Genomic DNA, 25,256 nt, shown 5'->3' with positions numbered 1-25,256 from the left:
TGACTACATCCTGCGATAATAACATCTGCTCTATGTATGACTACATCCTGCGATAATAACATCCCCTCTTTGTAGTCCTTCATTCTGCGATGTTTTGTTAATGGCTCAGCACCATGTGCATCTGTGAATAATAAAGCTGCGCTGCCACTTCCTTAAAGGAGGGGGGGGGGGGGGGGAGTGCAGTAGCCACATAACCCCCCAGCCACCCACCGAGTTGCTTTCTGAAGTTTGATAGTCCTGTTGGAGATTCTGATTGGACGAGCTGGAGCAACTGCATTGACAAAAGTTCATTGCTATCACTGTACCTTTAAACTTCTCCAGTCTTTTATGCTAATAGGAGGCAATGTTTACTAGAGCTGGTCAGGCTACTGGACACCCACAGTTCTACAACTTAGTAGAGCCAATGTATTTTCTCCTGGAGTTCCCCCTTAATTACATCATTGGACATTTTAAACATTAATAGGCATGCAATTAAGTATATGAGGGACAAAGGTGGACGGGAAAAGGATAATTTTAGAAGTACAATCAATGCCCAGAGCAAAACTGCTTGCACTCCAACGTCTAGAGGGTTAGATGCACGCCGGCCCTGCTCTCCGGAGTTTGCTCCCCTTATTAGAAGCGCAACTAGCTTCTGTTTTCTGGCAAAACTCACATAATTTTCTAGAAGCTGACTCTGATTTAGGTAATCAGATAAATGTGACTCTCCTTATATGTGAGAGGAGTACTCTAAAGGCTCAGTAATCATATAAAGTTGTAGTTTAATTATTAGGTATTAAACTACAGTCACTTGTATTATTGTATAAGTTTAATAATAGTTATGAAACTTGTAAAAGTTTTTTATGATTAGGATCTGTAGAAGAGAACGTGGTTTTAGAAGTCATATTTTCTGACCTCATTTGCAAGTTATCTGAGCGGCGCCATCAGGCATGTTTGGGTGCTCACAAATATAACATTCTCCAAGATAATTAAGAGTCACATTGACGGAACAGAGCTGACTTTCTGGTTGTTTATTTTCTGAGAAACGAAGATTGTGAAGGATGAAATCATGACAGGAAGGAGGGGGGTGATGACTCTTCACGCTGTATTCTAGTAAATAAATGTTGCATTTCATTTACGAGAAACATTTAGAAGACAATGGAATGTATCTGTGTTTTGTACACGTTTACCTCCTATTCTCGCAGGCAGACATGTTTGTAGGCCACAGCAATGTTTATTGGCAAAAATGAGTTTTCCAATTAATTTAAAAAAATAAAATAAATAAAAATTCCGGTGCTGCTATAGAAAGTAAAATTGTCTTGATACAGTTTTATTCTATGTGGCGCAGTTGTTTTTGCACCCTGTCGCTAGGCTGCTTTCCAGAGAAATTTGTGGAGGTATCAAAATTAGCCATGAGAGCTTGCACTTCTATTAGCAGACTACAGCAATGATTGCCGTTGTTTTTGATGTTTTAGTCAAACTGTTTTCATAGTCCTTGGTCTTATTAAGATTTAATTTGGATAAAGTTTTGTGCTTTGAGGTTGACTACCTGAGACTTTCACCCCTATGCAGGTTTGTGTGTAGTTAAGCTGTAACGTCTGGCCTCTACCTACAGGACCGCTAGTGGCGATGCATGGATGGAAGGGGTGGAGCCAAAGCTGCAATACAGGGGAAGAAGGGGTGGAGCCAATCATTACACTATGGGGAAGGGGGAAGGAAAGAGCGGAGCCAATCACTGCAATGCAGGGAGGTTGCTGAGTGACATGTAGCGGATAGCTACTTTGTGGGTGGTGGTCACAAAGCTGCAATGCGGGTGGTGGTGGGTGGTGATGCAAAATGCGTCCCGCATGTTATACCACCGCACCGTGCACCTCGGTGGTAAGGCTCTTGTGATGCATACTGCATCAAAGTACTCTATACACACGCTAACTAATGTATGGAACACGGGCTGTTATCCAACATCATGTAGAGGCATGAAGGCGGCTAGTCTCCATCTTGTCGGCTCCCTTTATTGTAACCTTTGACCAGTTTTGTCTCTCGCTATTTCATATCCTATTTTTTTCACTTCACTGAACAGTAAAAATAAAGTAAATTTGTACAAGGTTTTTTTCCTTGTATTTTTTCTGTTTGGAGCACTTGCTTCCTAAATCTCTGCTATAATGGGTTTTATTTTAGCATTATGTCAGAAACATTGTCACTCCTGCTAGCGGCAGGGCATGTATTTTTTTAGTTACCTACTAATTGGGCTCTGCATTTGCATATCGCATTTTCTTATAATGTCACCACAAGTCAGGGGGAGGGGAAGGGATTCTCTGTGTATTATCTGCTTATCACATCATTCCCAGAAACAGCCGTCTTCTCCAAGCGTTTATTTTACTAATTAATGTTGTGTGAGCAGTATCTCCCATCTCGGGTGCAAGATTGGATTATCCCTGCCTAATACACAATCAGACATTTCCCATGGAACTGATGTTTGTATACGCCGTGAATGTGAACCGATAATTACACCAGAAAAAAGAAAAGGACGCGGAGTCCTGTAGGCCAAAGTAGATGCCGTTCTGTTAATTACGGAAATGGCAAAGACGGGAACGATTCAGAATCCTGCGCAGTGTACAGCTATCCTTTGGGTCGCTTTCATTTTAATGAAGTACACCATTACACCGTGTGGAAATATAACAAAGTGAGACAGGATAATGAAATTAACACTGACACCCACTATATTAAGTCACACACACATTTATTTGTGTGTGTGTGTGTCTGTTTTACACGGAAGATGATGAACCTCCAAATAATATCTGTATAAACTGTTCTGATGTCATCATTTGGGGGAATCCTGCAAAAAAAAAAATGTTCTGGGATTCCCCAAATATTTTACTCCATTGTGTTCATCAGTCATTCATAAAATGCTCAGTGTTAATACCTTTTATCATTACACTTATACCTTATGGTTAACCACTAATAACTTTCTTATCTAAAATAACACGGACACCAGATATAAGTTTGGCAAAAAGGGCGTATTTTATTTAGTGGGAAATTTTATTTAAAACTCTGAATGGCAACGAGAGCGAAGCAGTCAGCAAGCAACCAATCTTTAAACCAATACAGCGTAAGGTGAATCTCAATACTGCTGTTCCAAGACTTTACCAATCCCAAGTCTTTACCATTGGCCGGTACTAAACTTGGCATCATCGCGACTGCCCCCTTCTGGACTCACTTACTCTGCTTACTCTGGATTAATTTCAAATATAAGTGCAGGATCGCAGGAGATCCAAAATAGGTTGAACTTGATGGACTGGTGTCTTTTTTCAACCTCAGCAACTATGTTACATTGCCGAGTACGACCGGATATCCTCCGCCCCAGAGGCCCAAGAGTCAGGTTACTGCAAAACGGGCAGTGACGTGCTGCCAATTCAACTGTAGCACCTTCGATTAGTCGCTGACTGCATTGCTCTCCCACCTACTGCGCCTTGTCATGAGACAAGGAATTAAATCGTAGCATGACCAACCTATGCCGGGCGGGAGGGAGGTATCTGACATCCAGAACTAAGAGAGAGCCAGCCCACTGATCCAAGCTAATTTATAACCTTTTGGAAAGCCACTCCCTCAAGAGGGATAGGCTGGCTGCCAAAATTGTTTTAACCCCCTATTGGTCAGTGCTGATGAAGCATAACACGATATTTTAATTGCCCTCAGCTTAGGGCTTCACTTAATATAAAGTTTGTTTAGTCGTTACTGAAATATTAGGATCTACAAAAGTATGTATGTATATATTCTCCCTTGTGATGCGCTGTACACTGACGGAGCTATATACACACAATTATAGACACAAGGGTACTAACAAGGCCGTTAACAATGGAAGAGTACATTAAGTCCCTGGCCTTGTAGAGCTTACACTCTAAAAAGGAACTGTGAACCTTGCATTCAACTCCCGCTCGAGGTGTCTTATTGGAATAAGTATAGTAACTGAAAATAATCACTGTTGAAGCTTTTCACTACTAAAAAAAAAATTGCCCTGAGAAATCCATATTTGTAATTGCGGCTTTGTGTTTTGAGGTCGCGTTTCATTGTATTTGCGTTCAGGAGGTCAAGAAGGCGCTCGGAATGCCGCAGCACAAACGCAACGCACCAAAAAGCGGGTAAAGATGGCAGAGGGTACGCAGTGGGTTCCACTGTCAGATCCGTTTATATACGTTGGTATAGCATTGACAACGACCAGTAATCGCATGTAGCGCCACTGTTTGAGGCCAGCGGGAATACTGATAGACACGGGAGTCTAGCGCACAGGGAAGTTATTGATGCCCCTTGCGAGTAAAAGTGCAATAGCAATGTGAGAGGCACGATGTTTCGCCCCCTTCAAAATGGGGCGAAAAACCCTGAAACATTGAGGTCTTCTCATTGCCGTTTTCCACGCATGGTGCACCAATAAATGCACTGCTGTGGGAGAGCTGCTTTGGACGCTGGGGCAAGTGTCTTCTTTGCCGGTTTAGTAGAGGAGTAGAGCGGATGGCCAACCAGAGCCGGCCAGGAGTGACCTCCAGCCTGATTGGTCCTTCACAGCGCAAAGAAAAGTCGCCAATACAGATTTTAGTTCTGCGGACCCCCAGAGTGCCAACCACCGCTTGTGAAACTTGCTCGAGACCCCTGCTTTTTGTATACAGCATTTGCTACTTGGATAGGAAGAAGAGAGAATTCATGTGTCGTTTTATTTTCTGGTCATGTTTTCCCTTTGTCTGCATTTACTGTTGTGACATTAATGGAATGCTGATCCAACATGGATGAGCTGGGACCATTAGAAGTCTGTGTCTCATGCTTAAATGATTTGTCTTGGTCTGTGCTTTTTACACATGGCTTCATCCCTGTGCTGTATATTTGCATACCTCTCAAATGCCATCTTTTCAAACCAAGTTCTTTTGTATCTGGGAGAGTGGACCTGTCATCTATGCACCTATTGGGGGGGGGGGGTGCATGGTGACGCAAGTAGTGACCTCAGGGTCCCCCTACTTACAAGAAGGGGAGGCCGGATCCAGGAGTGTGGCTGGCGTACTCTCCTGGGTGTTAGGGAAGGCTCCCCAAAATTCTGGAGTCTCTAATTATCCAGTAGAGTAGGCAGGTATACATTAGTAAGAATGTTCATGTTTGCAGACAAACTATTCACAAACAGCACCTTTATTTTTATTTTGGTTGGATTGTGAATTTTAAACAGTGCGGTGCTTGTGGCTTTTCATACAGAGCTGTGTGTTATGTTTATGGCGTATGGCCGTGTACTAATGTAGCTAAAAGGTAGTATAATGCTTGCTTCTTATTAGAGTGCCTTTGGTGGGTGGTCTCACGGTACCAGAAGGAGGTGTGTGCTGTGTGTGTATCTGATAAGTGCATGCGTGGCCGAGCGCTACATTGACACCGTTAGCCCCAATTAGAGAGAGGCCCTCCGTGAACATGGAGTCTCTCCAGCAGGTTACTTCTTCGCACCCACAGAACAGCTCTCATCACAAGCTGTACTCTGATCTCCGCTGCTTTGCTTCCAGCCTGAAGGGCAGGTTAGCAGATGCCAGCGAATCTGCTCCAGAATCCCCTGCTGTCCGCTGGGATGAGAAGGGAAAGGGCAGGAGAGGAAAGAACAAGTTTTGCTGAAGTTCTGAATCACAAACAACTTTATTGACCTGCAGTAGCTCTGAGTACAGGAAGCAGAGACGGCCATGTTTCTGCCTGGCAGGGACTTGTAGTTCCCCTAAACTGGAGAGAGACTTGTGATGCCTTCTGATAAAAAAAAAAAAAATGCAGTGAGCAGCTGCTTTCAGATCGTCTCCATGTAGAACACTGGCACACACGCAAACATATTGTTTTATTTAAGTATCTGAATTCCAACTAAAGTCACAATGTCCTGGACATGGGGAACAGATAATTGACACCGGCAGATTGATGATTATGGTTTGAGGTGAAGGGCACCGGGGAACTGATTGTCATTCTTTCCCTTTTTATGTTTTTTATTTTCCTTTTTTTAGAGTTTTTGTAGACAAGGTCTACAAAAAAATAAGGTAAATGATGTTGATAATGAAGTTTACGCCTTGGGAAGGTCACCGTAAAAGGACGATGTATTTCATCAAAAACAAAAAAATCAAGTTTTCTTTTGCATGTAAAAAGGGCAGAGACATAAATTTGAATTTAATGCTACGGTATGCTGAGCCGCTAGATGGGATACATTTAAAATGTGCATAATTTTGGGTTAGAATAACAAGTAGTTTGGCTAAAAAGCAACAGTTCATGTTTGTTCCTGTAGGTGAAGGGTGTTGTGGAACTACAAGTACCAGCCTCACCTGAAACTGATGAGCCCCCAGGGTGACTTTCTCTGGTCGGAAGCTATATTGACCACTCAGTGCTTCTCATTAGAAGCCCCCTTGGTTTCAAATTAAATCCCTTTTAGTAATGAGCTTTCTCTGTGCCTATAGGTGGATTTCGCCTTTACCGTTTGGCAGAGCTTCCCGGAGAGGATTGTGGGGTACCCGGCCCGTAGCCACTTCTGGGACAGCACGAAGGAGCGCTGGGGCTACACATCCAAGTGGACTAATGATTATTCCATGGTACTAACAGGAGCTGCTATCTACCACAAGTAAGCTGGCACACCGTGAGATCCGAGCACAGAGGCTACACAATACCATTCTAGTCTTCAGGGGTTTAGAGTGCACATTTTTGATATTCTGTATTTGTATTGATGCTCCAAAACACAGCATTTTAATGCCACAAAAATTACCATTACTAATTAACTGTAACCATTAGTTTGTGACGTATGGTAAAAAAAAAAGTCATTTATTTAACGAACTATAAACGGTCAATTTATCAAACCTTCTAAAAAGGAAATGTGGAGATGTTGCCCATAGCAACCAACCAGATTCTAGCTGTCATTTATCCAGTGCATTCTAAACCAGGCCTGTCCAACCTGCGGCCCTCCAGGTGTTGTGAAACTACAAGCCCCAGCATGCTTTGCCAGTAGACAACCAATTGATAGCTGGAAGGGCATGCTGGGACTTGTAGTTTCACAACATCTAGAGGGCCGCAGGTTGGACAGGCCTGTTCTAAACCATGAGAGCTAGAATCTGGTTGCTAGGGGTAACACCTCCACTTTTCCCTTTTAGGTTTGTTAAATCTACCTGTGACCGGATGGGCTTACTTCCCCACCCGGTCTGTAGGGGGAGGAAGGATGAAGGGATGTTCTTCCTGCACAGTTTTTAGGGATTTCTTTCTCACCGTCGGTAACCAACCGTTACTGACCATTCTTACTGCTGTCACCTTGTCACCAACTACACAATAGCTGTAGGAGAATACAAGGACCATTATACACTAGTTGGAGGTACTGGTGATCATCCAGAAGTACAGATGGTATAATACATTACATGGTCAAACAGTGCTCTTTTATATACTGTTTCTGATACACATGTTGGCAGGGGGTAAACCAACCCCCTTTCCTACCTAGCACCACCAAATCTGAGATATTACATTCAATGATTAACATCAACATGTAATATATTCTCTAAACTTGGATTTAAAGCAATGCAAACTTAGCAAAATTTACATCCATCTGTGATTTCCTAAATTACTTGCTGTTGGGTTTCCGATCTCTCTATGACACGGGATGAAAGTCTAACGACCCCCTCCTGTGCATATTCAGGCAAAGTGTTGGTCACTTAAAAGGAAAAGGCCTAATTAGCATGGGAATTCCTTTCTTACAAAAACGCATTTCCTCCAACGTATGCCTACTGCATCAGAAATCAATACATTTCTAGTACAGTAATCAGTGCATTTACATCGGCGCACTGCGCCACTAATTGAAATAAATGTATACAATAAGTTATTTATAAGTGATCCAGCCACACAACCCTTTAAAGTGCAGCTGTCTCCTACTCACAGTGGAAGTAACAATTTTGCACTGCGCTGAATTCATTAAGAACAAGTGATACCACTGAGCACAATTTAAAAAATGTAAATTTTTATTTCTAAAAATATCTTTCTGTTTCTGTCAGCAATAATACGTTTTCGCCCTTTAATACATCTACCTTTTAGTGCAATTGTATATTAACCCATAGCAATCAGTCTTCTGTTTAGCGGTCCCTGGATTTGTGATTACTGGACACTGACTGTGGACCCCAGGGCTGGTTTTCATTGTCCGCTCACACGGACGTTCTACCTTGTCGCTGTAACGTGAGTCTGTTGCCGCTGTGACGAGTTATATTCATCCACTGGTATTGTGTCTTGCAGATACTATCACTACCTGTACACAAACTACTTACCTGCCAGCCTGAAAAACATGGTGGACCAATTAGCCAATTGTGAAGATATTTTAATAAACTTCCTGGTGTCGGCTGTAACGAAGTTGCCGCCAATCAAAGTGACGCAGAAGAAGCAGTATAAGGAAACGATGATGGGACAGGTATGTTATTTCCTTCTATAATGGTAAATAATCCCCAATATCTACAGATGTCTTTATCCCATCAGGCTGGGAAATTCTATAAATGACCACAGAAGCCTAGACTTCAACAAGTTTCTATAATATAAATGTCTAGTGGCGTGTGTTAGTCTGTCTGTCTGTGTCTGTGTGTGTGGAAAATATAAAACCAAGCTGCAGCGCCACCTGCTGGGCGGAGTTATACACTGACCTACTAAATTCTTAGTGTGTGTGGGGAAAAAAATTCAGAAAGGGCTGAAATTTGGTATACTAAGATGTTTTTAATTTGTTAATTGTTAAGTGTTTATAAAGATTTTAAAAAAAAATATATATATTTCTTAAAGGAGAAGTGACAGTTGGGAGTGGTTGGTGGTTGCCGGGGGTGACAGTGGGGAGTGGTTGGTGGTTGAGGCCTGGGCTATGGCCCAAATGCATGACAAGAACCTTTTTAAACACCTTAAGTAGCTTGATTTGACTAGAATGCATGAGTATCATGCACGGGTTAACTTGCACCAAATAATACAAAACGATGGGGTAGATTTACTAAAAGTTCTAAAAAAGAAAAGTGGAGGTGTTGCCCATAGCAACCAGTTAGATTCTAGCTATTGTATAGTTGATAAATAAGAGCTAGAATCTGATTGGTTGCTATGGGCAACACCTCCACTTTCCCTTTGTGGAAGTTTTTTTTTAGTAAAATTAACTCCTCAGTCATGTTTTCTTTTTTCCCATAACTTAAACATAAGATATGTTTTATTAAGTTGAAAAGTCCTTTATATATGAAACAATTTAAGGAAGTGATATGTAGATTGCATGTTGTGGTTGTAGACTGCGGTGAGACGTACTGTTGATACAGTCACATTGGACCATGAGACAAAGGCAGCTACCTACCACCAGCACCTAGTGACATCACGGAGGCGTGACGTGCCTGTATGACGTCATCGTGTGTAGCTGACAGGTGCAATTTAATACAGACGTGGAAGTTGCTCAATCAATTTATAGGCTCATAGCGGGTGCTTGAAAGAGCTGGGTTATCCTGAAAGGAACAAATACAGAGAAAAATCCCCAAGCACACTGCTATAGCCAGCAAAGGAGCTGCCATTTCTACTTGTGCATTAAAATGCAAAAGTCTCAGTTGCACATATTTGCAAATGTATGTTAAGCCACCCGCTACTCCACGGCGCTTTTGCTAACAGGGTGGTCCTCACTCTAAACAGTTAGTGTCCCATATATTTGGGCCATTCATATGTGTTTTTACATTGAGAGCTAACTTGCCTTTGCTGGCTATAGCAGTGCGCTGGGGGATGTTTCTCTGTGTTTGTTCCTTTCAGGTGCTATGTAATACCTGAAGACAGGTCACAAGTTGCCTAATCTGGCTGTAAAGGGTTTTTAACACGTAACAGCTGCCTCCGGGTATTCTTCCTCCTCTTGCCGTTTAATTTGCTGTGACGCCAAAACTTCGACCTCGCACAAGGACAAGAAATTAGACTGGAATGTAATTTGTTCCGCAAAATGGATAGGAAGTTTAGAGTGAAATGTTTGTAAACGGGGTTCAGCATTGATCAAAACCTGCTCTTAATGTGCAGCCTAAAAAACATTTCACTATTAACTTTTCCGATTGAAAGATAATTTGCCTGAGGGCGAATGATCATATAAACGTTTCCTTTACTTTTCTTTTTTTTCTTTCTTTCAAACTTGGGGATGGCTGCGAGTTTGACAAACAATATCTCTCAGGCATTAATAGCTAAATCCCTACACAGCCTGGCGGATTAGGGGGACGTTTTTTTAAGGGCTCTTTTAAATAAAAATATTTTCAATTTCGGTTTTACTGGTCCATTGAGCTGTCATCATCAAAAGTAACCAAGCTGTCAAATGCGTAATAATTAACCTGGTGAAATTTGTTATACGGAATTTTGAGTAAGTAGAAGAAACATCTTTCATAAAAGATCCAGGCGGCAGTCACATGCCTGTGCCGTAGGGAGCTGCCAGGGGGAATGCCACAAATTGTTTGGTGTAAGTCGCATCCAGTATTCTGGTCCGCAGAGCACAATATACCTCTCTCGGTCCACGTGTGGACAGTGGGTGCCGCGATGGTGACTTCATACAAAAAGAAATGTCAACTTAACCACGTCTGCCTGGCTGTGGTTTTGCCACGTAAAACGCTATGTTGGCACCCGTCAGTTTTGTAACCAGACAGAAAATTTTCCACGGTAGAACCGCCTTACATTAATCAACTCATTTTTGTTCTAACATTCAAGATCATTTGAACAAGTTGCTGTAAATACTAAGAATATTTGTCAAAAACTAAATATAATGTATTTGTCATTTCCCTCCCTCTCCGCAGACTTCCAGAGCTTCTCGCTGGGCAGACCCTGACCATTTTACCCAGAGACAGACTTGTATGAATACGTTTGCCAGCTGGTTTGGCTATATGCCGCTTATTCACTCACAGATGAGGCTGGATCCAGTACTCTTTAAGGATCAAGTCTCCATCCTCAGAAAGAAATATCGGGACATTGAACGACTTTGAGACCCGCTGCCAGCGGAGCGGCCCTTTCTGCGCAGTGCTCGTACATCGCCATTTGGACAAGTGCGGTGTGAGTGGGTTGTACACGCAGCTTCCACACATATGGGGTACACAAAGCGTTTGGATCAAAGCTTACAAAAAAACAAAATCATCCATTGCCCTGGACTGCTGACAGCCACCAAGCTTCGTTGTCTCACAACTAGTCTGTGTACAGTTTAATTATGGAACTTTAAATAATTATTTTTGAAATGATTGCTATGCAGGTTTAAACTTTTTTAATGAACAAAAACTATTAAAATCAGAGATCTTTCTTTAATCTGTGTCGGTCTTCAATATTTCATAGGTGTGAATTCTAAGCATTTAAAAAAAAAAAAAAAGATATATATATTTTATTAATATTTTTGTTGTGTATAAATCAGTGTAAGTATTCTTGAAAAGTGAAACTGTAAATAATATATAATGTACCGGCAGCTATTATAATGGTGACGGCCTATGTTTAATTGGGTTTTCACCGTCCGGTGATTTGAATGTATTTGGTTGTAACTTTTACTAAATACTTTACGTCATACTTGCCAACTTTTAGGGGGATATTCAATAAAGATTTGCGGATGCGCGTATAAAGTGCCATTACGGTACTGCAGCATTGCGTATGTTGCGGTACCAGGACCCGTGCAGCCGCGAATGCTAATTGAATATGCCCCTTAGTACGCGAAGGATAGGTCAGGTGACCATAGCATTGGTGACACGAATGGCATCATTAAGCCCCACCTCCCCTGGAATCCGGGAGGGGACCTGCTCTGCTGAGTGTCTGGGGAGACTCCCTGAAATTTGGGAGCTTCCCCGGACATTCCAGGACAGTATGTAAATATACAGTAGGGTCTCGCTCACTTCCGGGTAATACTCCAAATATGCTCTGTGTGTTGCTTCCTGTCCGCAACATGTATCCAATAATAAAAGTGATGGCTTATATGTCTTAACTTATACTTTGACATGTGTTGCCTGATGAGCTGTCGCTTGTATCACAGGCCAGCTTTATATTGTATCCGAGGGCAGCAAAAAATGAATGACATTGCCTGATGATATAAAGGCATGGCTGGCAAGCACAGTAGGAATATAAGACAATATAATGAAAGGGGCAGGAGGGACATGTATAGGCCAATACATTAGTAAGCTGAAAGACAAAAATCCATTTTCTTTACTGCTCCTTAATTTTGCCCTTACTTGCCACAATTATTAGGTTAGATACACTCTTTAGTAGAGTGTATCTAATGTGACTGAATGTCCTGCTGGTTAGTGGGCTGGGTGCTTTATGGGAACGAAAAGGTGTGTTGCCCTCCCCACCAGCATATCATCTGTCAGTGGAGATAAATTGTGCAGCGCAAATAGCCACATCCGCCACCAGCGCTCCAAACCGGGCAGGGGTAGATTTATTTTTATATTTCCAATATGGAGTCTCCTCTTATGGCTATTTCAATGCAAACAAAGAGTATAAGAGTGAGGACTCTTAAACATGTCATTTTTATTGCTTAGCTTACAACATGCTGAAACACATTAAGCAAAAATGCAATTATACCTTCAAAGCTGCATTAGCAACCATTCTATAAAGTGCTTATTGTAGATCCTAATTCTCCCGGGTAGATTTAGTGTAGATCATCTGTTATGTCAGGTATTACTAGTTATCTGTGCAATATAGTAATGATCCATCGTGACTGTGTATAAGAGAATCTGCAGCTGTCTCTACACGTGAACCAGCTACAGAACGGTTCCGTGTCCAAACATGATTAGGACACGGTAACATTATACAGACATACATTGAAGTCTTCTGCACATGTGAGCAGCTGTATGGATTCATGTTTGAATGGACAGAACAAAGACGGCAGCAGGTGAACATTATATGACCTTTTTATTTTCAACCAGTGACTGTTTAAAGGAGCTTTAACATTTTTTATTGTTCATGTTCCACATTTGCTGACACTTGATATTTTTCTGACACTTTATGGCTGGAAAAACATTTAAACTCCCCATCTTCTCTGCAGCCTTCACGGTCAACTGATTTGCAGAGAGCTGCAACAAAATAACCGGTAATGTGACTGCTCCCCAATTGTTGTAGTGAATAGGTGAGGGAGCGAAATGTCTAAGCTCGCACTGATATGTTTGATGCGGCCATGGATCAATTCCAACTCACAAGTAGATGTGTTAGGGGGCAAAAGTAAATACAAGTTTTCCACAGAGGGCACAAAATAAGTTAATCATTTGCAAATTTTCATATCGATTGGGTGATTCATTTATGTGCATCAAAAAATAAATCATTATTTAATAGTTATTTCTAATGTTACACAAATATTCTCCCCAGTCCCAATATTTCTGCCAGTTACAGAAATGCTGCGAATATTAAATCTTACCTAATTTTATAATATTACATTGGATGTTGTCCTGGTATATAATAGCCAATTGTAAGATTATCCATCACATAAATAGGAAGTGCAGTAGGAACAGGAGGGAGTAGGATAGGATAGAAGTTTTGACTTTGTCAGTCTGTGATATTATAGTTGGTATAAGTATGTCTGGATTACTGCAATGGCTGATTGGTATTTTCATATTTCGTGTAATATTCTGGTGACGTATGAATTCACCCATCTATGTGTAATCTCACATTTACCCTGTGAGGTTGTTCGGTTACAGCTGATAATGGTTCCTCAATCTGTCTCCATACACTGTCGTCGCTCCGCACTGACCTCGGCTCGGCGATGAGAAGATTGGACTATTGTAGGATCTGTAAGCGGAAGGACTGTGGATTGTAGACCTGTCCCAGCAGCTGTGTCCATTTATATAATTCTGTGTGTACAGCCCCAGCCCATTACCAAGGATCAGCAGCTTCAGATAAGCAGCTGCCGACGGCTTCCTCTCCGTGTCAGTGGCCGGCGCTCAGTGAGGGGGTGCAGAGGTGAAATTAAACACACTGGGGGAGATTCAATTAGCCTCAAAGTGTCTCCAGAACGTCCGTGAGATACTTTGCAGTGGAGATTTGGCAGAAATTTCCTCTCATTTTTTGGTGCGAGGGAAAGTGAGTGCAGATATTTACCGTAATTGCTGACAATGTTCGCGACGTCTGTGCGCCACATAGCCAGCAATTGAATCTCTCCCAATGAGTAACATTATGTTGCTTGTTTTAGGTGCCTCCTGAATCCTGGCCCCATAAGCAACTGTCTAGGTTTGCCTACTGGTAGCGATGACCCTGGGATGAGGCTTGTTCTAGAACCTGATGTCCCTCAAGAGTCCACTAAATGTAGAAACTTGTCATAGATTGCACTGATGTGGGGGTTGGTCGTGAAGGAAATAGATGTTTGGATCCTGCAAGCAGCTGTAGCCCAGAGAGACCGTAAACTTACGGTAAAGATTGTTGAATCGGTGAGTCCAGGTGGAGAGTTGGTGATGTACGTACCGGTACTAATAATTTATCTACCGGTGATGTTGGAACAGTGCAGAGAGCTTTCTGTCTGTTAGGAAAGGAACTTGGACACCCGGTGTCCTCAGAAGTTTTGTCTGTTCATAAGATAGAGGAAGATCGGATCCTCACATCAGATTTTTTAGAACTCCCTTAAGGAAATGGTACTAGAAAGAAAGGTTGGTTATGTCGGTCATGACCGTAGAGTTTGGAAGGATGATACGTTATTCACAGAGTTTCTTAGTGAGGAATTCAATTGTTTTCGTTGTTATTTAATCAAGATAAGGGGCAGCTAAAAGAGATCGACCCCTCTGCTATGCTAAACTTGCTGAACAGTGTATTGCTAAAAGGGGCAGGTTATGTAAAAGCGGTAGAGTTTATAATTCTGTGTGTACGAATGTTTACTGTTTTGGAAATAATAGTCTCTCTGAACTGATTTAAATCAGATAGTTTATATCTTCTGATACAAGAATGACCATGACTGGGACAGTTATTCTACTACTGGTTTACAAAATACAACGTAAGAAGAATGGAGATTAAGTTTTATATGTTTGAATGAAGTAAAAGCGACTTCAGTGCACTGCAGATGGGATTGAGCGTATTTGGGTAACTCTGGAAACTCGAGAGATAATAGGAACAATTTTATAGACCAATTTAAGACCAGATCAGGTATTTAAAAGATTATTAACAAAGAAATTCACCCAGATGTGTGACTGATAGGTGAGGTAATCATTATGGGGGATTTCAATATACCGGATATATATATTCAATATACCTGATTGCTTGTAAAGGCAAACTTGCCTTTACAAGCCATCGCCCCTTTAAATTTTAACTGCGAAGACGCCAATCTCCCGCGAGATGAAAAAACCGGGGTATGATACATTTACCCACTGATATCAAATGTGTTTATAGCAGAGAACTTTGAGTCTAATGAGCTTCGGTCAGTGTGGTTAAATATACAGACAGCAGTGATGCAGGACCGCTGTATTCAAATGAGAATTATGTGGATAGGAGGGTGCAGGGGCATTGGATAAACTAAAAGGAAATGCAATAATAATTGCAACAGAATGATCTGCCATATATGATGGTAAAAGGAAGAGAAGGCAAATATTGTTCTCAAAGCAGAAAAATATATAGATATCTATAGAGAGCTATCGAGAGAGAGATATCTGTAGATCAAAACTGGTCTATAATATAATACTAAAAATACAATAATATGTGTGTAAAGCACAAACAAAATTAAATATTGCAAAGTCAATGCGAAATATTCTTTAAATACATTACTGAAAGGGCAATAAAGGGAGGGATTGTAAGGCTTAAATCTGAAGTGGTGGATATATATTGAAGGAGAGAAATAAAAAGATTGCTGACTCCCTAAATCACTATTTTCATTCTGTTACTGTTGAAAATTCAAAGGAATCGGATATAGAGAGGGAAGATATACTCTGTTGTGCTATAGACACTAATGTATTTACTACAGAAGAGGTGTTACATGAACACTCATAATTAAAAGTAGATAGACTAATAGGATCAGATGGTGTACATCAAAGTTTGTTTAAAGAATTAAGAGTACTGCTTACAGCGCCAAAAAAATAAGCTTTTTAACCAATCGCTGGTGAGATTCCAGGTGTTTGGAGAATGTTTTTCTGCTACACACATAAGAGCAGTAGGTAAGAATCTGAGGACTATAGATCAGGGAGTTGCACATAAATAGTCTGGAAATTTATTGGTATCTTAAACAACAGGCTATTTAGAGTTAAACAAGTTAGAATATACAAGTCAACATGGCTTTGCTGCTGGGAGATCGTCATTATCATCATCAGCATTTATTTATATAGCGCCAGCAGATTCCGTAGCGCTTTACAATTGGGAACAAACAATAATAAAACAATACTGGGTAATACATACAGGCAGAGAGGTAAGAGAACCCTGCTCGCAAACTTACAATCTATAGGTCATGAAATTATTGGATTTTTTTGGACTATAACCAAAGTGACCGATCGGGGTGGATCAGTAGACATAGCTCATTGAGATTTTAGCATTTGATACAGAATTCCAAAATTAAACCTATTCAGAAACTAAAAATCCATGCATGTGACCTAGTGGAATGGATTAAGGTTCAGCTAAAGGATAGGAGGCTGCAGTGCCGTAACTAGACATTGTGGTGCCCTGGGCGAGACTGGGCACCGGCTCCCCCCCATCTAAGTGGGAGTGGCATTTGACAAGTGGGTGTGGCCAACCTAATGTGGGTGTGGCTAGCACTTTACTGAAAGAATTTGTATATTATAATATATATATATATATATATATATATATAGTAATAATTGGTAGATGTTTTTCTATAAATTACGTGTTTTTTTTTTAGTTAATTAACATTAATGGGGTTGTGCTGCTGTACTGGATTACACGATCTTGATGTACTTGTTTTGCTATGTTTATAGAAGACCGCTCAAATTCTCAGCCCGCTAAGATTCTTAGAGGGTATTTGTGTTAGTCAATCCTGTTCTGTAGAGCTGGCTAATCCTACAGTTAAATGTTATCTCATTATCTTATTATCCCTCATTACAAACGCATCCATACAACTTTTCCACCCATAAATAATACAACAATTTAGGATTCAGTACTTTTTAGACAGCATACCAGAGCCGTAACGACGCAAGCCCAAGGGGGCGCAGCAGCCCGATACCTGCCTTCGTGCCCAGAGGGATCGCCACTCTAATTCAGCTCCCCTACAAGTAACAATCCATTCCCGGCAATGCAGTGGAACGCATGTGCGTTCCAACAACAGGAAGTTCGGCATTTGGAACGCAAATAAGTTCCAAATGCCGAACTTCCTGCTTTCACATGCGTTCCACTGCATTGCCGGGAATGGATTGTTGCTTGTAGGGGAGCTGAATTAGAGCGGCAATCCCTCTGGGCACGAAGGCAGGTATCGGGCGGCTGCACCCCCTTGGGCTTGCGCCCGGGGCGGTCGCACCGGCCGCACCGCCGTCGTTACGGCTCTGGGAGGCCGTGTTATAGTCTATGTGTAAGCTTGTATAAAGGGCTGGTTACCAGTGGAGAACATTGTAGTCCGGTCCTGGGTCCTGTTTTAATGTGTTCGATAGCACTTGTGCTCTACAATGGAAGTTATGTCTTTTTGCAGATGACACAAAGATGTGTAACTTGAAACAACAGAACGGTTTATCTGGCCTTCTAAGGAGGAAATAAGCAGGTTGTATTCTAAGTTTAATGATCAGGTTGTAAGATTTGCAAATGATACTTGAACTAATTTTACTTCTATCCTTTTAATCCTGGGTAGTATTCTTGTAGCTATATATGTTTTTATGTTTTCTATAATGGTAGCCAGCGTGTGCTCATCCACATGCCGACACACGATATCTGGTATTCGGAATGTTTAGGACGTGTCGTCATTCACAGGAGGAAGTAGGTTGGAGATGTAATGTGGGAACCGGCCTATTTTTATTCTGTCATGTTCCCTGTAAAACAAAGGGATTTGTATAGAGATAAGTGTCAGTTTTCACCAAGACAGACGCTTGGAAACGTGATTACAATTTATTTTATGTGGTTCCCGCTGTTTACCCGTTATACAGACTACAAGTCTATTTTTGCTGGTAATTTTGGCCTGCTGGCTGGGTATGCTGGGACTTCTAGTGCCACCCCAGTTGGTGGACCACCGGGTGACCCGTTAGCTACAGACAGAACTCAGGCTCTCATGTCTTAATCTGCCTATCAAGCTTTTTAGTATTTAATGTTATGTACAATTTATACTAAACGTACATATCTGTGCTGAACGGACTGTTCATCATCATCATCATAACCATTTATATAGCGCCACTAGTTCTGCAGCGCTGTACAGAGAACCTGCTCACATCAGTCCCTGCCCCATTGGAGCTTACAGTCTAAATTCCCTAACATATACACACACACACACACACACAGACACAGAGAGAGAGACTAGGGTCAATTTTGATAGCAGCCAAATAACCTAATTGTATGTTTTTGGAGTGTGGGAGAAAACCGGAGCACCCGGAGGAAACCCACGCAAACACCGGGAGAACATACAAACTCCTCACAGATAAGGTCATGGTTGGGAATCAAACTCATGACCCCAGTGCTGTGAGGCAGAAGTGATAACCACTGAGTCACCATTGTGCTGCTCGGCTATTGCGATTATAATAATGTGTTTACACACTATACAATGATTGGTCAGAAATCATGTAATAAGTTGACCAATTCTGCATGGACTTTAGCAGTTTTTAATAAACGTTGAACAATCTCCAATGGTCCAACCCTCGCACCAACAGTGGGGTTTAGGACAGTCTATCGGAGGCGGATGGGATCCAACCTGTTCCGTATCGACAGGTAAGATCCATCAGTCAAGGTGAAGCCCTGACGCTTACTGGGCATGCTGAGATTTGTAGTGCCAGTCCGTTACGCTACTTTCCACAATAATAAAGAATGTAGGCAATTGTGCATTTATTGAAGCATGCAATTCAATATGAAGCCAGATGTTTGTTTAAACTTTTTTTAACCTCCAACCACTATTGATTTCTGAGCGCATTGTCTGTAGCGCCGAAGTGTTCAGCGGTTTCTTCAATGCTCAGAATGTTCCAGACAGAATACAAGCAAGGATGTTATTTCAGTCTCTAACACTATCTATAACTTTCCTCCTATAACTCTCTCTCAATTTATAACATCAGAATTTAGCTTGTCAGCTCCACCGATCATTTCTATGGGAACGGGGGCCGTCAGCGAGTGCCTTGCTATTCTTCCCAAATTAGTATTGTTTTCTAAGATTTATATTGTCAGAAGGACATAAAAATAGCAGATGCTTCCAAAGTGTAAAGAATGAAACAGCCGATATTGCGAGAGATGCTGTTTCCAGCCCCCCCACTGGGATAAGTAGAGGGCACACGAGAACCATTTCTGAAGTGTTCTGAAACACAATCTGCAAACACCTGATTCTGTGAGCTGCTTATTACATCCATGAGTAAAGCATCCTGTAATTGTAAGAAACCGCTCTTTCTGAAAACAGTAGTTTGAGTTCTGCAGGTAAACATCCCCTTTGTCTGTATTGTTGCAGAAGTCGTCTATTCTGCAGCATTTGAGAATCCGGTTGGGCACTTCTAGGGAAAGGAGTTTTCCAACTACTTTTACTGAATCGTTACTATTTTGTTTATTTTTGCTCCTCTCTGGATTTGATTTGTATCCTCTACATTAATACAGAGAGCAGAACTGATCTGTGTTGTATATTTTTTAATATATTTATTAATGACCTTGGAGATGGTTTAGAGAGTAAAGTTTCTATTTTTGCAGATGACACTAAACTCTGTAAGGTAATAAAATCAGAGCAAGATGTAGCTTCTCTACAGAGGGACTTAAATAAATTGGAGGATTGGGCGGTCAAATGGAATATGAGGTTCAACACAGATAAATGTAAGGTTATGCATTCAGGGATCAAAAACAAGAACGCAATCTATAAATTAAATGGAATTAATTTAGGAGAATCTATAATGGAAAAGGATTTGGGAGTGCTCGTAGACAGTAGACTTAGCAATAGTGCTCAATGTCAAGCAGCAGCTGCAAGGGCAAATAAAGTATTGGCATGCATAAAAAGGGGCATAGATATAAGGGAAGACAGTGTACTTTTGCCACTGTATAAATCGTTGGTAAGACCTCATCTTGAATATGTAGTACAGTTCTGGGCACCACTCTATAAAAAAGATCATTTGGAACTAGAAAGGGTTCAGAGAAGGGCGACAAAATTGATAAAGGGTATGGAGTCATTAAGTTATGAGGAAGGGTTAGCCAGTTTAGGCATGTTTACTTTAGAAAAGAGGCATCTAAGGGGAGATATGATTACTATGTACAAATACATTAGGGGTCAATACAGAGAACTTTCATGGGAACTTTTTACCCCAAGGACTATACACAGGACACGCGGTCACCCCCTAAGGTTAGAGGAGAGGAAATTTCACAACCAGCAAAGGAAGGGGTTCTTTACAGTAAGGGCAGTCAGGATATGGAATTCACTGCCAGGGAAGGTTGTGATGGCAGATTCAATAGATATGTTTAAGAAAGGGTTAGACAAATTTTTAGCGGTAAAGTGTATCCAGGGATACGACCGTTAATTAAAATGAAGGATAGTAGTGGATATAGGGTAAAAATAGGACTGCAATATTTTGTCTGGGGGGATTTTCACAATTGAATCAGATTGGCGGTTGCTTACTCTGGATCAATTTCAAATATAAGTGCAGGATCGCAGGAGATCCAAAATAGGTTGAACTTGATGGACTGGTGTCTTTTTTTTTTCAACTTCATCAACTATGTTACTATAAAACAATACAAATAAACAGCTCTGCATGATAATATAACTGTGTAGCTGAAAAGCATCGAAATAAAGCAATGTAAAGTCATGTACAATCCAAATAAACTGGTCATTTAAAGATAGACAACCCCCTGTAAACCTTGTTTTCTGCAGATGTGGAAGTCCATGGAAAATGAATTAATGTTGTTATAGGTTTATTAAAGCATTGTCCATAATATCATAGTGAAGCAACCGGTACAGTCATGGCCAAAAGTTTTGAGAATGACACAAGTATTGGTTTTTATCAAGTTTGCTGCTTCAGTGTTTTTTAGACCTTTATGTCAGATGTTGCTATGGTATACTGTAGTAAAATTACAAGCATTTCATAAGTGTCAAAGGCTTTTATTGACAATTATATTAAGTTTATGAAATGCTTGTAATTCAAACTTGCCAACTCTCCCGGAATGCCCGGGAGACTCATGAAATTCGGGTCGGTCTCACTGACTTCCGGGAGAGCTGGCAAGTCTCCAGCATCCTGCTACTGGCTTCCAAAAATGACGCGATTTGTGGTGAATCCCGTTTCCCACTACTGCTTTACATGCTATTTAGCTGTCATGCTAATTACAAATACTGGTACTTGCAGAAATTAAATTTAATATTGCTGCATCTTACTGGGCTATAAGATCCCCTCTCGTGCCTGTCTGATTCATACTATGCTAGTGAGAACATGGCTTTTTGTAGAATAGATGCTAGAAATACAGACTTAGTAAATAATGGTGACCTGACGTACATTTCAGAATTGCTCATTTCAGGGACCCGCAGACTCCGCTTTTTACCTGTGATCATCTGTGACTACAGAGGCCTCCACACAGACAGGAATTTAGTTTAAATGCTACGATGCCTGTTTCCATTATACATAACATCATTTCAAGGAGCCCGTTTGCATTTAATAAGGGGCGCCGTGCCCTGAAGCTTGTGCATATTGCACGTGTGCTGCATAGATTTAACGGATAATATCTATTAAATTGAATTTCTGTCTGTGCAGCCGAATCTACATTTGCAAAAATATTAGTGGTAAAAATGAATATTGTGGAGGGTTATCAGCGTTCAGTACCGGAGGCTGCGCGGATGCTGGCCCAGCGAGAGGTGTAATTCAGCCACATTTAGAGGGTTACTCACGTCATCCCTGACAGATTATCTCACCCAAATAATGTCACAGTGTGGCCCCATCGTGCCATTGACGTGACTGTTTCATTACATAGAAGGGTGACTAGCTCCCTTTAACAATGATTTGGAAGCCCAGACAATCCCCCTTATAATTTCAAGTCACCAGATGCCAGAATTGACAGACTGTCCGTCTAGACCAGGGGTAGGCAACCTGCGGCTCTTCTGGTGTTTGTGAAACTACAAGTCTCAGCATGCTTTGCCAGTAGATAACCAGCAGATAGGTGGCAAGGTATGCTGGGATTTGTAGTTTCACAACACCTGGAGAGCTGCAGGTTGCCTACCCCTGGTCTAAACTTAACAGCCCCCATTTTATAACTGTGCGGCTCCCAAGGGCGTGAAGTGTCTGAGGAAGGAACGTCTAGGACAGTGTTGGCTAACCTGTGGCACTCCAGCTGTTGTCAAACTACAAGTCCCAGCAATAAGCTGCTATATATTGGCAAAGCATGCTGGGGCTTGTAGTTCCACAACACGTGGAGTGCCACAGGTTAGCCAAGCCTGGTCTAGGAAGTTCACGGACCTTTGAGTCATTTTCAATTTAAAGGCGTTGTCCACTTTTGGACAATAACTTCTTAATAAGACCTTCCCCCTACATATAGCAAATGGGGGTACTCCCAGTACCTGAAGAAGAGACATCTTGGACAGAGCCATCTTGACATTGGCAGAAGACAACCCATAGCTCGGAATAGAGATTTATGGAAATAGTGTATTATGTATAGTACAGTGCCGCTACATAGTGACACTGTTCTTCGGGGAGGGGTTTCTGGAGAACCAGAAACCCCCCCTGCGTGCGCTTCTGAGTTATGACAGTTTCACAAAAGCCCTGCCTGTTGAGGAGGGATGCCATTTGTTTGCCTGGGACAGTGCGTTTTGAGCCTTGCTGTGAATTACACCACATTTGCTCATTTAACTCTTAAGAAAAAAGTCCACAAAAGGAAAAAGAAGTTGGTACTTTCGCAGCACAGTGGCTTAGTGGTTAGCACTTCTGCCTTACAGCACTGGGGTCATGAGTTCAATTCCCGACCATGACCTTATCTATGTGGAGTTTGTATGTTCTCCCCGTGTTTGTGTGGGTTTCCTCCGGGTGCTCTGGTTTCCTCCCACACTCCAAAAACATACTGGTAGGTTAATGGGCTACTATCAAAATTGACCCTAGTCTCTTTCTCTCTCTCTCTGTCTGTCTGTGTGTGTGTGTATGTTAGGGAATTTAGACTGTAAGCTCCAATGGGGCAGGGACTGATGTGAGTGAGTTCTCCTTACAGCGCTGCGGAATTAGTGGTGTTCTATAAATCAATAATGATAATAATAATACTTTGCATTAAAAAATACCTTGTGTATTCCCCTTAGTAAGTAGAACAAGGGTATTGACAAGTCAGGGAGATGCTTCATTTACTTTTGCTGCAAAGCAAATATTAACAATTTTTTTCATTAAGGGGTGTGAAACTTCTGTTTCACAAAGCAGTGCCACCCAGTGGCCAAGATGTGGTAATGCAACACTTACTATCTGTGATGTCACTGCGCTGTTCCTCTAGTACCATTACAGCAAAGCAGTTATATGGGTGATGGGTAAGTGTCTTCTATGACGGATTGGACACTTGGGGCTAGATTTACTAAGCTGCGGGTTTGAAAAAGTGGGGATGTTGCCTATAGCAACCAATCAGATTCTAGCTGTCATTTTGTAGAAGGTACTAAATAAATGACAGCTAGAATCTGATTGGTTGCTATAGGCAACATCCCCATTTTTTCAAACCCGCAGCTTAGTAAATCTAGCCCTTGGTTGCACTCTTCTTTTGCTGTCTCTGGATGATAGTTCATTTTATTCCAGCAACAATATGATTGTTCTCTCTCATGCTGACCTGTAGGTTCGATGGGAATATTTATCTTTCTGATCTATTACAGGTATGTGTCAGTGGTCCATTATCCTCACATACACATTAATATATTTATTATATTGTAATAAACAAGCGATGGGTATAAACTGTAAATAATATCTGTATAAACAGTGAATTACGATGTCATCACTTCATTAAGGAAACCTGAGTATTGAGGAATAAATTATTACAAATTTTAGTGGTAACCTCAGATTTCTGCCTGGGTGGTAAGGGCTCCCTCAAAGGAGGATGGGCGGAGGGGGGGTTGGCATTGCCCTTCCCCCTCACCTCTGCATCCATCAGCGGCCCAAGTGTATATAATACACAAGTGATGTTAATATTTGTATAACTCCTGTAAATAATATCTTTTTGGATTTTATTGCTTTGGGTGCGCATTAAGAAGAGCTGTGTATTATAAGGAATACTGCGCGCCTACTGTAAAATATTATGAATATTAGTAGTCACTTTGGAGATCGGAGACCGATATATAAAGACACCAGGTCACTTTATCTCAAGGGGTTATCTAGCCAAATTTACTTACCCCCTCCATATAATTCATTCTAATGCATATTATTTAATTTCTTTCTATTGACACCTGCCTAGCCGGTGGATCCAGATATGGTCAAACCCTTTGTGAATGGCAGAGGTCGCTGCTACCAAGTGGTGCCTTCAGCTCTAAAACTGTTGTGCGTTTCCACGTGACTCTCCTGCCTGCCTGATACACCATAGTGTACCGGACACAGAGGCAGAGCTGCGTGGTTGCGGTAGTAGTGGCGGGGGTGGGAGTTGGTCTGCTGGAGAGAGGCGGTAATAAGATGGAAGGCGCTGCCTGATAGTTGGAGCTTCTTTAGATCAGTGGTGTTATTGGTAAACAGAAGCCCATTTTTTGTTCGGCATTGAACTTTGACAGTCAACTAGTGCTCAGTGTAGGAGAGGAAATTGGTGCTATAATTAGTGGAAAGAGCCCAAGTGCAGACAAGGCTCTGACAAGTACATATTGGTGTTCTGGTTTTTCAAATGTTTCTGTAACAATGGAGATAGGACTCCAAGGAGGAAATGGTCAATTTGAGAACTAGGGGCCTGATTCATTTTGGATCTTAACTCGAGAAACTTCTTATTTCAGTCTCCTGGACCAAACCATGTTACAATGCAAGGGGTGCAAATTAGTATTCTGTTTTGCACATAAGTTAAATACTGACTGTTTTTTCATGTAGCACACAAATATCAACTTTAAATTTCAGTGTGCAAATAAGCTATCAAGTATTTGTGTGCTACATGAAGAAACAGTCAGTATTTAACTTATGTGCAAAACAGAATACTAATTTGCACCCCTTGCATTGTAACATGGTTTTGTCCAGGAGACTGAAATAAGAAGTTTCTCAAGTTAAGATCCTTAATGAATCAGGTCCTAGATGTTATTGTTCCTCTAATCTTTCAGGCGGCTTTTGCTGACCAGCGTGGCTCAGTAA

At 41.4% G+C, this 25,256-nt stretch overlaps 1 protein-coding gene across 1 annotated transcript in view; it reads left to right on the top strand.

Annotated features, from left to right (window-relative positions):
* The window catches only part of EXT1 (exostosin glycosyltransferase 1), a 201,069-nt gene extending 189,816 nt beyond the window's left edge, over positions 1–11,253 (top strand). Inside the window, exons 9-11 of the mRNA XM_075213988.1 lie at positions 6,423–6,583; positions 8,227–8,398; positions 10,755–11,253. Of these exons, the coding sequence (XP_075070089.1) occupies positions 6,423–6,583; positions 8,227–8,398; positions 10,755–10,940 (519 nt within the window). The 3' untranslated portion in view covers positions 10,941–11,253. The remainder of the gene's footprint in view (positions 1–6,422; positions 6,584–8,226; positions 8,399–10,754) is intronic.
* Positions 11,254–25,256: the final 14,003 nt, after the last annotated feature.

Source organism: Mixophyes fleayi, chromosome 5 (genome assembly GCF_038048845.1).
Source record: "Mixophyes fleayi isolate aMixFle1 chromosome 5, aMixFle1.hap1, whole genome shotgun sequence".
NCBI lineage: Eukaryota > Metazoa > Chordata > Amphibia > Anura > Limnodynastidae > Mixophyes > Mixophyes fleayi.
Note: the sequence above shows the minus strand (reverse complement) of the source record. Positions and strands in the feature narration are given on the sequence as shown.